Here is a 12,964-nt window from a genome sequence, read left to right on the forward strand (position 1 = left end):
GAAATCATGACTTAATTTTTCCTAGGAGAAATTCTTTCAGTTTTTAAGAACTAAACTTACCAAGAGAACAATACTTTGTGTTTTTCATTAAGTCATGTCATTAAAACCAAGGTGATGAGGGAATGAGTATTAGTACACTTTCAGAGCCCATACAGCTGCCTGGAATGTGACAGTGAAGGACAGAGAAGACCTGAGGGAAGAAGTCTAGCAGAGACCACATTTCACACCTTCAACACCTGTAAGAATTCCAGACGAGACAGCCATTGGAGGGTGCTGAACACAGAAATGGTCTCACAATTAGTTTAAATAGATCTGTCTGAAGACTACAATGAGATAGGATGTGATAGATCAAAGGAAAGCCTGTACTGCAGCTCAGAGATAAGTGAGAAAGCTTCTGTAGAATCTCATGGGGGATTTCATGGTGTTCTCTTTCAGGGACTATGAATGAATGTTAGGAAAAGTGTCCTATTCTAAAAATAATTTGAGATAGAGGGGAACGTATGCTAAGGGGTAAGCATAAGAATAAGAAAAGCTTGCTTTAAGATAGGTAAGATCACAACAAAATTTTCTTTTTTAGGGAAAAGCCAGCAGTTCAGTATTGACTTTTTTTTTTTAACTCACAATGCTTATTACACTTCCAAGCACAGTCAGCTAGGGACTTGGAGTAGATAATACTTGGAACCTTTGGATCTGAGCACCTAGGCACTGAGTGAACATAAGAAGCCCAATATTTTCTCTCTGATGTCCTCCCCATCAATGCTGACTTTCAATGCTGGCTTAGAAATTACATTATAGAGCAATGTCACTAGTGTTCTTTTAATCTGCTATGCAATCTATGACAGGCCACTTACTGACTTGTACCCTTGTTCATAGATATGATATCTCCTCTTTGAAGAAAAGACCTATCATCCATAAGTGATTTTTGAAGGAAAGAATATATAAAACAGTATTGCGCTTCAGATAAAATCTAAGTGATATATGTTTATATCTACCCAAGCTACTACTTCTCAAGCTGTTCCATTTCTTCAACTCTTCTTCCAAAGGCAAAACACTTCCTCATCTCCATTAAATATTAGGGACTCATATCCAGGTTCTTTTATTTCATATACTACCTTCTCCACTTCATTCTTTTTGTCTGCTGATGTATTGTAAGTCATCAAGTTTTGTAAGAGGTTCTGGGAAATCTAGCCCACCTCTATTCTGTCTCTTCTACTAGTCCAAATTGTAAATCAATAGCATAGTCTGTATGAAGGTTTATAAGTATCACTATAATTTTTGTTCACTATTTCTTTTCTTAATAGAATCTATGAAAACAAAAAAGTCAGCTCTATTAACATGTATGTACCAAGCCTACACTATTGTCTCAGACACTTAGCAAACCCTTAGAAAACACTTGAACAAAACTAAACAATTGACATTTATATTATTATTCTGTATAAGTAATCAATATATTGTAATTTTTTGGCTATATAAAACTTTTAAACCATGCTGGACCCCAGTAGTTCATGACCATAATCCTAGCTACTCAACAGGGTGAGAAACATTGTTTGAAGCCAGCCTTGGCAGGAAACTCCCTGAAACTCTAATATCCAATTAGCCACCAAAAAGCTGGAAGTAAAGCTCTGGATCAAGTGGCAGAATGCTAATCTTGAGCCAGAAAGGTCAGAAACAGTCCCTGAGTTTAAGCCCCAGGACTTACAGAAAGAAGGAAGGAAGGAGGAAGGAGGGAGGGAGGGAGGGAGGAAGGAAGGAAGGAAGGAAGGAAGGAAGGAAGGAAGGAAGGAAGGAAGGAAGGAAGGGAGGAAGGGAGGTTGGGAGGGATAGAGGGAGGGAAAAAGGAAGGAAGAGAAAAAGGAAGGAAGGGAAAAAGAAGGAAGAAAGGAAAAAGGAAGAAAGAAAAGAAAGCAAAAAGCATATAAAATTTATTGATAAAATGTTTTGATCTCTTTTTTTGTACCTTTAGAAAAAAATGAGCTTATGAAATAATAATTAGTCTCCCACTTGCCTAGAGCATCTGGTTTTTATATATATATAAACATTTTCCCTCTTCACAGGAACAATGAACTTTACAGCTCTGTATCTCCCCCAGGGAATATTCCTTCTTCACTGTTCACAATTTTAGCATATGACACAGAAGATCTATGTACAATGTACATGCACTTCTGAGGTACCAGGCAATATGAGAAAGTACTTTTCAAAGTCAGTGTTATTAAAAGTAGAACTCAAAGAATTTTCAGTGTTTTAAATTAACTATTTATGTGGGAAAACTATGGGTCTAGAGATAGATTTTGCAATAATTTATTTTATTAACAACTATATTTAAGTGATAACAAGTTTAAATTAAATATCTAGTAAAAACTGAAGTTTTTTTAAAACATAGTGGCTGGGATTACATTATTTATTAAATTTAGTAAAATTGAAGTTATTTTGTAACATGTAGTTATAAAGTTAAGTATAATTGTCTTCAATATTAGAAGAAAACCATAGCTATTAGAAAATACCAAGTATCCCTCTTTTGTAATCATTAAAAAGTATTTATAAAATTAAATATTATTAAATTATTACTTCAGCTAATTATTGAAACATAGGAATAGACTGAAGCTGTCGACTACATCAACTAAATATACTTTATTTTCCCTCTACAATTGCTAATGTATTTTTTGTATGAAAGCATTACTGTAATTAGAATTAATTAATCATATAATTAGAATATTGGACAGCTGGAATTATAAAAAAAAAGTCTAAATCCTTAATTTATTTGAGATTCATTGCAAAGAATCTCCAAAACAATTGATAATATGAAGTTCTCTGACCCATAATGTTATACTGATTATTTTTTGTTTTTTTTGGTTGGTCCTGGGGCTTGAACTGTGGGTTTGGGTGTTGTGTCTCAGCTCTTCCGCTCAAGGCGAGTGCTCCATCGCTTGGGCCATAGTGCCTCTTCTGGTTTTATAGTGATTTATTGGAGATAAGAGTCTCCCAGGACTGGGAAGGTGGCTCAGTGGTAGAGCGCTTGCCTTGCATGCGTGAGGCCTTGGGTTCAATTCCTCAGCACCACATAAGCAGAAAAAACTGGAAGTGGCACTGTGGCTCAAGTGGTAGAGCACTAGCCTTGAGCTGAAGAGCTGAGGGACAGCGCCCAGGCCCAGAGTTCAGGCCCATGACCGGACTTTCCTTGCCCAGGCTGACTTTGAACCTTGATTCTGAGATCTCAGCCTCCTGAGTAGCTAGGATTACAGCCATGAGTCACCAGCGCCTGGCTATACTGCTTTTTAATAATTGTGCAGTTTTATTCTGTGAAGCTATATAAATTAACTGACATTTAGAAGAAAGTTTTTATAACTACAGACTTCAAAATTACTAGGAAGATTTAGATAAAAGATATTATATTTAACTACTCTCATTTCAAAATGGCTTTTGAAAAAATTGGGTTAGTAAAATGCAGTCAACAAAGGGCTAATGTATTATTTCTATAATATATTATCAATTATAATATTTATAGTATTGTTTTATTTACTTTAGAATACATTGATACGTTTAGAATACACCTTCCTTTAATCTTCTGACACTCCAAATATGCTTTGTCGGTTTCAAAAGAATATAGAAAAGAGAAGAAAAACACATTAAACTCTGTGTATACATTATTCAGTTGGTAATATGAGGTGTAAGTAAAAATTAATATCACTTATAACCTTCAACAAGCATTTATTCCATTGACTGTGAAAGATTGTGAGGTTAAGTCTGGAGGAAAAATATCCCTATAAATAGAAGCCCTATATGAAAGAAAAATACATTCAAAAAATTTTGGCCTATTAATTGAAGTGATTGGTCAAGTTATCTAATTTCCTTTGAATCTTTCTTCCCAGAATAAATTCTGTAAGGGGTTGAGAGAATTATCTACAAAAACATTATCTGTTGTTATTAGCTTTCTTGATTATAGCCATATAATCAATCTAGCCATAACTGGGGTGAGGTGGAATCTCAATGTTGTTTTGATTTGCATTTCTTTTATGGCCAGAGAAGTTGAGCACTTCTTCATGTGTCTATTGGCCATTCTTATTTCCTCCTCAGAGAAGTTTCTCTTTATGTTTTTAGCCCACTTATTTATTGGGCATTTGTTTCTTGGAGGATTTGTTGTGGGGGATTTAGGTTTTTGAATTCTAAGTATTTTTTGGATATGAGACCCTTGTCCATTGTATGGCTAGTGAAGATCTTCATGGTTTCCCTTATTTACAATAACTAGTATAAGTCTAGGACAAGTAGAAAAGGTCAAAAGCTATGTACATATGACCATATAAGGTGATGTTAAGTGAAATAAACCCCAAGATAGGGACACAACTTGTTTTTTCTTTCTTGCTATTGTTTTTAACATATCTAAAATGTACTATGTGATATTTTTTGTTTCTTTTGTATGTTCTTCCCCCAAGGTATAACTCCTGTTTTCATTGTATCTGAAGTCAGTGCCCTGAATCTTGTATAGATATTTTTCTAATTTGGGGAGGGGAAGGGAAATAACAAAATGCTGAAACAAGGATATGGGTTGACCCATTGTAACAATGAGATGTACAAGACACTATGTTAAAAATGAACTTTACAACTTGGGGAGGGGGGGACTTGAGGAGGTAGGGAAATGGGGAAGGAAGGGATGGTAGGGGGAAAAAAAAGGAGGAGGTAACAATGCTCAATAGGAAATGTACTCATTACCTTACTTATGTAATTGTAACCTCTCTGTAAACTATTTTCATAATAAAAAACATTTAAAAAAGTTATCTGCATCTCTTCAAAACAACAGTGAATATGATGTTTTGCCCTTAAGGTTTTATAGTGTTTTCCAAATCAAATGTTTTTTTGGGTTTTGTTGTTTTGGGTTTTTTTGGCTTGTTTTGTTTTTTATTTTTCTTTTCTTTTCTTTTTTTCTTTTGTTTTATCAGTCATAGGGCTTGGACTCAGAACCTATGTGCTGTCACTGAGCTTTTGTGCTCAAGGCTAGCACTTGACCACTTTGAACCAAAGTTCCACTTCTGGTTTTCTAGTAGCTAATTGGAGACAGAATTTCCTGCCCATGCTGGTTTTGAACCTCAATCCTCAGCTTTTAGCTTCCTGAGTAGTTAAGATTATAGGCAGGTCCAAATATATCCTTATGTATATATCAATCCTATTATAGCAATACACCATACTGACCAACCTGTAGATGTGATTATAACACCTGAAACATTTTTCTGCCTACAGAATCTGATATTGAAGTATCTACTATGCAATTCTGTGCTGTGTGGAGCTTGGGCAGATCTACAGCATCCACACTACACATTGTCTAGCCACTACTTCAACTTCCTTGAAGTAGTATTGCTGTCATCTGTTTCCTTTTGTGCTTTGTATCTGCCACTCACTCCTCCCTTACCTTTGGATTTGGTACAGCCATACTATGGTTTAGGGATTATTTTCCTCATGAGTATGTTTCCATAACCCATACTGCATATTTTCCATGTGAATTCATAGCTTTATAATTTTTTTTCTGGTAGCTCCATGGTCAGAATTAGTTCACCATTTTCCTTTGAGTTCTGAAGACCCATCTCATAGATGGCTAAAAGCATCTGTTACATGTTGCACATTTTTATCCACAGGGGAAAGGAAAGGACAAAGACCACTTATACTGAATTAACTGAATTAGTAAGCCAATAATACTGATGGAAATCTGACCACTACCTTAGGAATGTCACCAAATAAATGAAGGGAATTACAATAGCTACCTAGTGTTTGTGATGCACACACATAGTAGGTACTCAAAAACATGTTAAATGAATGACTAAATAAAAGATTATGTGTCCACCTTCAAAATAAATACCTAGCATGTATACAAATGATTTTCAGTTTTATTGTATAAATCAGCTACAGAGTTTATGAGATCAAGCCTCCAGTAACTTTCTATATTAGTGTATATTTTGTATATAACATATATATTATATATAGTGTATATAATACTGTATATAGTTTGTTATATATACACATATATAATATGTGATAAGTATACATGTATATATGTGTGTGTGTTATGAATTTGTGGATACTGTTTAGTTTAAATCTTTACAACTTATTTATTGCCTTTATGTGTATTTAATTTACCATGAATTATCTCTTTCTGGAAACTAATATATTCCCCCAGGTGAATCTCTTGGCTTTTGGAGTTATCATATACAAAGTTTTTCGTCACACTGCTGGCTTGAAACCAGAAGTTAGTTGCTATGAGAATGTAAGGTAAGTGTTCACTGAAGTTCATTTATTTTAGTAATAAAAATCTTTAATCACTGTTTTGTTATTGTTCTGAGGATTGAATCCAGGGTCTCAGACATTCCAGGCAACCATTCTACCACTGAGCCATAACCAAAATCCTTTAGGTTATTGTTTTTGCTTTTTCTTCTGTTTTTGTTTTGTTTTGTTTTTATAGATGATGGTTGTTTTAGAAACCAAATAGGTATTGGTGCTTTCCTTTGTAAAGCATTTCTCTGTGCTTAGTAAATGTTTTTCCCTTGTAATTCCTAGTTTACATGTTGCCAAGATATTTTTCCTTTAACCTTCTCTTCTTAAACTGATTTATTGAGATCTTGAAAGTGGCTTGTTCAGGAAAAGCTGAAGTATACTATAGGGAATGTGGGAAACAACTGACTGTTTGTATTGCTTGGAACATTCTTGTAGTTTCAGTGTCTTCCAGAAGATTTATAGTTTGGATTTAGCAGATGTTTGATGGATTGCTTTCTTTTAGTTCTCAACATTCACAGTTTTCATGTGGTGTGCTGTTTTTAATAAAGTTGAAATGAGTCCTTTTCTGAGGCACACTGCGAAAAATCACCTTCTGCAGTGAGGAATGATTGGACTGAATGAATGCAAGAAAAATCATTTAGTTGCTTCATTTTCAAGGCAATATCATCATGGGGAGATAATGAATATTATTTTACCAAAAGCTACCTGAAAATCAGTGGAAAATACATTTGAGAATCTGTGTGTGTGTGTGTGTGTGTGTGCGTGTTCTTCCTTTAATTCTTAAGAAATTGGTATTCTAACATGAATGTGAGGTAACTGCATTGCCAAACCAAGAGGTAAACAAGAAGGCTGGTTTTATAGCTTATGCCTTCTTCACTACCAACCCAGAAAGGAATACAGAAGTCTGCTTTGATGTCAGAAACAGCTACTGGCTCCATCCATATGGAACACTTTCTAGAATTTTCTATGAAGACTTCTTAGCTGACAGATGTATGTCTTCTCCCTGAGAATTCCTTCCACATTAAATCTGAAATCAGTGCACATACAGTCAGAATCACAGATAAAATATTTTAAGATTAAGTCATTCCTTTTAAAATGACATATATTCATAATAGGGCTGTGATTTCAGAAGACATCTTGTTCCAATATGGCCAAACAAACTGTCACACAGTTTTGAGCAGTGTCCAACTCATTTGGGGTCTCTGTAGGTTTCTTGGCTGAAGAAAAAATTCTTCTCACCTAACTTGAAGTGTTTGGAGGGGAATATATGCATTTGTAATCGGTTGTAGGGCTGGAACTCAGAGCCTTGGATCTGTCCCTGTGCTTCTTGCTCAAGGCTAGCCCTCTACCACTTTGAGCCACAGAGCCTGTTTTCTGGTGGATAATTGGAAATAGTCTCATAGACTTTCCTGCCCAGGCTGGCTTTGAATCTTGGTCCTTAGATCTCAGCCTTCTGAGAAGCTAAGATTACAGGCATGAGCCACTGGCACCCAGCAATGCTTGGTTTTCTTAACTAAAACATTTAAAATATATTCTAGGTCTTGCGCAAGAGGAGCTCTTGCTCTCCTATTCCTCCTTGGTACCACTTGGATCTTTGGGGTTCTGCATGTGGTACACGCCTCCGTGGTGACAGCTTACCTCTTCACTGTCAGCAATGCCTTCCAGGGAATGTTCATTTTCTTATTCCTCTGTGTTTTATCCAGAAAGGCAAGTATTTTCTTATTATGATGATTTCTGGGCAACACTGAAATCGATAGGAAATTCTTATTCTACCAGCCTGATGACTTCTGCTTTTCATGCCTAAGCACAGTGCATTTTTGGTACTAAAATAATCAGAACATTATTTGTTCCTAGGGGAAATAATATGCTTTTAAAAATACTTTCTATTAGGTATGTAATTATAGTGCATATCTACTGGAGCCTATTCCAATATACAAAAAGCTATAAGGCTCTAACAAACAAAATATGCCACTCTATTGTGACTTTATAGTAATTTGATGCATTTGTCATGATTACATGTAACTTTTTTTCTTTTCCTTTTTCAAGATTCAAGAGGAGTATTATAGATTGTTCAAAAATGTCCCGTGTTGCTTTGGATGTTTAAGATAAACATGGAGAACTATGGATAATTACAACTGCAAAGAAACTAAAACCCCAAGTTATGGATGACCAGAGTATAAAAATCACTTAATCCTATTACCCATTTACTAGCTCCTAGGTAGTTACACATTTTAATTCAGTTTTTTCAGTTTACTCTATGAGAACTGTAGATTATTAGGTAAGATTATATACCACATAGCTATAGTGTGTTTTCCTAAATGTCAAAAATAGTACTGCAGATATTTGGAAAGTAATTTGTTTCTCAGGAGTGATATCACTGCACCCAAGGAAAGATTTTCTTCCTAACACATGAAATATATGAATGTCCTGAAGGAAACCACTGGCTTGATATTTTTGTGACTTGTGTTGCCTTTGAAACGAGTCCCCTACCACTTGGTAATGAGCTTTGTTACAGAAAGCAGAGCATAAGAGAAAGAAGGACAGAATATAAAACAGGACAATCAAAATGGCTGTACTTTGAATAAACTTGTTTTTCTGCAAACTGGATGAGAAAATTATGAGGTAAAAATAAAGAACTGAATAAACATATTGTGTCATTTTGTGAATTATTCTGAACTTCACAACCTACACTTCTTTTTACTACATTTATTTTGCTTCCAATGTAAAAAGATAATTTGCAAATGAAAGAAACAAAGATATCTGTTTTAAATTTAACATTAGATTGAAGTATATGGCATTTCTATACCTGCTTCACAAATAAGTATGGTGAACTTCAGATGCATAATCACTAAATAAATAAATGTGTCAAAATATAATATTTTATGCCTTCTAATGGAAACACAGTGAATGAAAATGGAAGCATTTTATTCTATAACCTTTCAGGGTAGTGAAAAGTTACCATATGAAATTAGATTAATATATTTAAGTATGTAAGTTTTTCATTTTAGACGTACTATAACTCATATTGCAATAGTACCTTTAACCTTAATGTTTTAAAAAGGGCATTGTAAATATGGAAGGATTCATAAAGTGAGTTGCTATTTTTTCTCATCAGAAAAATACACATTTTAAAACTTTTTTATGACAAAGAAATCACCAGGAAATACAAACGTTTTCATGGGATCTATTTTCTGTCAGTTTTCTACTACCTATTTAAATGTATCTGTTTAAATGTGAGGTTCCTATTTATTCACAAATCTCATTAAATGGAAGATGTAGCTATTTTATTTTTTTAAATATGTAAATTTTCTGTATCTATCTGCAAAAATACACCAAATCATTGAATGTTGTGATTTTAAATGAATTTCCCTATCTGTTAAAGTCTGTTAAATCGTGCTCCAAGAAAAAACATGTTATCTAAATGAAACAATCAGGCTACTTCTTGCTAAGTCATTTCATTAAGAAATAATCTGCTTGACAATAAGCTCTTTTATATTTCTAGAACATCCATGATAATAACTTCACTATATATCCTAATTTTTCTCATGACAAGCTGGTAACTATTTATTGTCATGGTCATTATAGAACAAGCTTGGGATATATATATATATATAATTCCTGGGGTTTAAACTCAGGTTGCTGTTCCTGAGCATTATTGCTCAATGCTAGTGCTCTACCACTTGAGCCATAACTCCACTTTCAGCTTTTTTGGTAACTAGTAGAGGTCAGAATATCAAGCTTTTTCCTGTGCAGGCTGCCTTGGAACTGCAGTCCTTAGATCAGCCTTCTAATTAACTAGTGTTACAGGCATGAGCCACCAGTACCTAGCTTACAGAATATTTTATAGGAATGAGATATTGAAAAACAATAGTTCAATCAATATATTAACAAAACAAGGTGGTGGACAGAATGATAGCCTTCCAAAAAAGAAAAAAGAACACCCAAGCCTGGATATTTAGAACCTATTATTATCTTCGCTTACATGGTTAAGAGAATGAAGGCTGCAGATGGAATTCATGTTACTAATCAGCTGGCCTTGTGATGGAATAATATTTCCCATTTACTAACGTGTTATGTATTCCAGACTAGAGTTATCACTAGGATCCTTATAAGCGGAAGAAGAAAACAAAAGAGTTACAGTATGACCCAATGCATGCGGCATGACAGACTCTACTAACCTCCACAGGTTTTGAATTGGAAGAAGTCCACATACCACAGTGTGATGGCCTTCAGGAGTTGACAAAGGCAAGAAAAGGGACTCTTCCCCAGAACTTCCTGAAGGAAGTCAGCCCTGCTGACTTTGTTATTAGCCTAGCATTACCTATTTTGGGCTTCTAGCTTCCAGACCTGTAAGACAGTAACATATGATTTCAAACATTAAGTGTATGGTAATTTGCTAAAGCAGCCACAGTAAATTTACTGCTATGGCAATAGTTCTGTAGTAATATTTTTAGAGATGAGCTTACTATTCATATCATGAGGGAAAATCCTTACCATGGTTTATCAATTTCTTTATTTCTAGAATATTTTTCTTGTGACAAACATTACTCTGTCAAACATCTACTTGTTCCTAATATTTTTGGTGTGTGTGTGTGTGTGTGTGTGTGAGAGAGAGAGAGAGAGAGAGAGAGAGAGAGAGAGAGAGAGATCTTCTTAGGGCTAAGAAGGAATTAGTCATCTCCAACCATGCGTTACCCTTGAGTCACATGTATTTAACATTTATCACACTGTCTTGCAAATGTAAGGCATGCAATGAGCTGAGTTTTGTTCTTCCTTAAAAGTAGGGATCTTTTCTCTTTTTGGCTTTTTGAGTGGAAGCTTTGTGTCTTCAGCTGTGTCCTGACCACAGGATTGCTAAGAAACATGTCTAATCGGTATTGATGGTCTGGATTTCCAGATCATGCTTTAGGTATTAGATTCCAGAAGCCAGCTTGGAAAAGCCTCCATGCTGCTTCAAACACAGCTTGCTTAGAAAGAAGGAGGATTCCTTTCTGTCCTTACTTCATTGTTGGTGGGAATGTAAACTTGTTCAACCACTTTGGAAAGCAGTATGGAGGTTCCCCAAAAGACTTCACATAGAACTCCCCTATGACCCAGCAATCCCACTTTTGGGCATTTACCCAAATGTTTACAAACAAGACCACACTAAAGCTACCAGCACAACTATGTTTATTGCAGCATTATTTACCATAGCTAAGATATGGAACCAACCCAGATGCCCCTCAGTAGATGAATGGATCAAGAAAATGTGGTATATATACACAATGGAATTCTATGCCTCCATCAGAAAGAATGACATTTCCCCATTTGTTAGGAAATGGAAAGGCTTGGAAAAAATTATATTAAGTAAGCCAGGCCCAAAGAAACATAGGTCCCATGGTTTCCCTTATTTGCAATATCTAGTATATGTATGAGTCAAGCGGAAAAGGTCAGATAATGTGATGTTAGGAAAGCGAACCCTTAAATATGTATTTTAATGTTTTTTTTTTCTTTCATGCATGTGTTTCGAACATTTATAAGATGATTTCTTTGTTGCTTTGTATGTCCCTCCCCCACAGTGTAACCCCCGCTTTCACTATATTTGATGTCAGTATAACTTGTGGAGGAGATGGGGACAAACAAGTCATTTAAGGATTCAGGTGGACCTGTTGCAACAATGAGAAGTACAAAATGTCATGTCAAAAACGAGCTTTACAATGTCGGTGTGGGGGGGAGAGGGGGGGAAGGATTGGGTGGGGGGAGGGGGAGGCTGGGAAGGGATGTGAAGGGTAAACAAAGGAGGAGGCTGCAATGCTTGGTAAGAAATGTATGCATTATCCTGCCCATGTAATTGTAACCCCTCTGTACAGTATGTTCTCAAATAAAATAAAATTTTTTAAAAAAAAAAAAGAAAGATGGAAGAGGCAACAATCAAAGTAGTGTGGAGGAGCTTTTCCTTTTTTCCATGTAGCTGTTATCCCTTGTGTTATTTATTCCTTTTTCACTTCATCATTGCAATGAGTAGGATAAATGTTAGAATGTCAACACAATCCCCTAAGCCCACAAATTCACTAATAAGACGAACATACAAACTCTGCCTTGTTTCATAAGCAAACGGGGTAGAATCTCAAAAGTCAAAGTTTTCGTATTTAACCATGCCCTGAAATAATGAAATGGAAAAACACCAAACAAATTCTTCATGTGAAAACTTGCTGTTAGCTACAGAAACAATAGTCCCTTAAGTTCTTAAATGATTAAGATTGTTTTTCGAAACAGTCTGTATTAGGTGACTAATTATACCTTGCCTGGGGAAAAACTTATTTATATGAAATATGTCAATTATAAGAAATATAAGACATTCCATAAACAAATGCTTCATAGTCCACATTTTGGCAACCCAACAAAAGTTACAAATTTAGGATGGCAGTGATTATTCAACCCTTTTGTTCCTTCTTTCTTCCTTCTTTCCCTCCCTCCTTCCTTCCCTCCCTCTCTCTCTCTCCTTCCTCCCTCCCTCTATCCCTCCCTCCCTTCCTTCTTTCCTTCCTTCCTTCCTTTCTTCCTTCCTTCCTTCCTTCCTTCCTTCCTTCCTTCCTTCCTTCCTTCCTTCTTTCCTTCCTTCCTTCCTTCTTTCTTTCCTGTTCCCTTTGGTGATATTGGGGTTTGAATTCAGTGCTTTTTCCTTGCTAGGCAGGCGATGTTATTTAAGTCATTCCTCCAGTCATTTTTG

The 12,964-nt window shown here is 35.4% G+C and overlaps 1 protein-coding gene across 1 annotated transcript in view; it reads left to right on the forward strand.

Moving 5' to 3' along the window:
• The window catches only part of Adgrl4 (adhesion G protein-coupled receptor L4), a 108,596-nt gene extending 99,694 nt beyond the window's left edge, over positions 1–8,902 (forward strand). Inside the window, exons 14-16 of the mRNA XM_042682767.1 lie at positions 6,161–6,252; positions 7,794–7,962; positions 8,302–8,902. Coding sequence (XP_042538701.1) covers positions 6,161–6,252; positions 7,794–7,962; positions 8,302–8,364 — 324 coding nt within the window. The 3' untranslated portion in view covers positions 8,365–8,902. The remainder of the gene's footprint in view (positions 1–6,160; positions 6,253–7,793; positions 7,963–8,301) is intronic.
• Positions 8,903–12,964: the final 4,062 nt, after the last annotated feature.

The sequence above is a fragment of the Dipodomys spectabilis genome, unplaced genomic scaffold, assembly GCF_019054845.1.
Source record: "Dipodomys spectabilis isolate Male_0828 unplaced genomic scaffold, ASM1905484v1 ptg000002l, whole genome shotgun sequence".
Lineage (NCBI taxonomy): Eukaryota > Metazoa > Chordata > Mammalia > Rodentia > Heteromyidae > Dipodomys > Dipodomys spectabilis.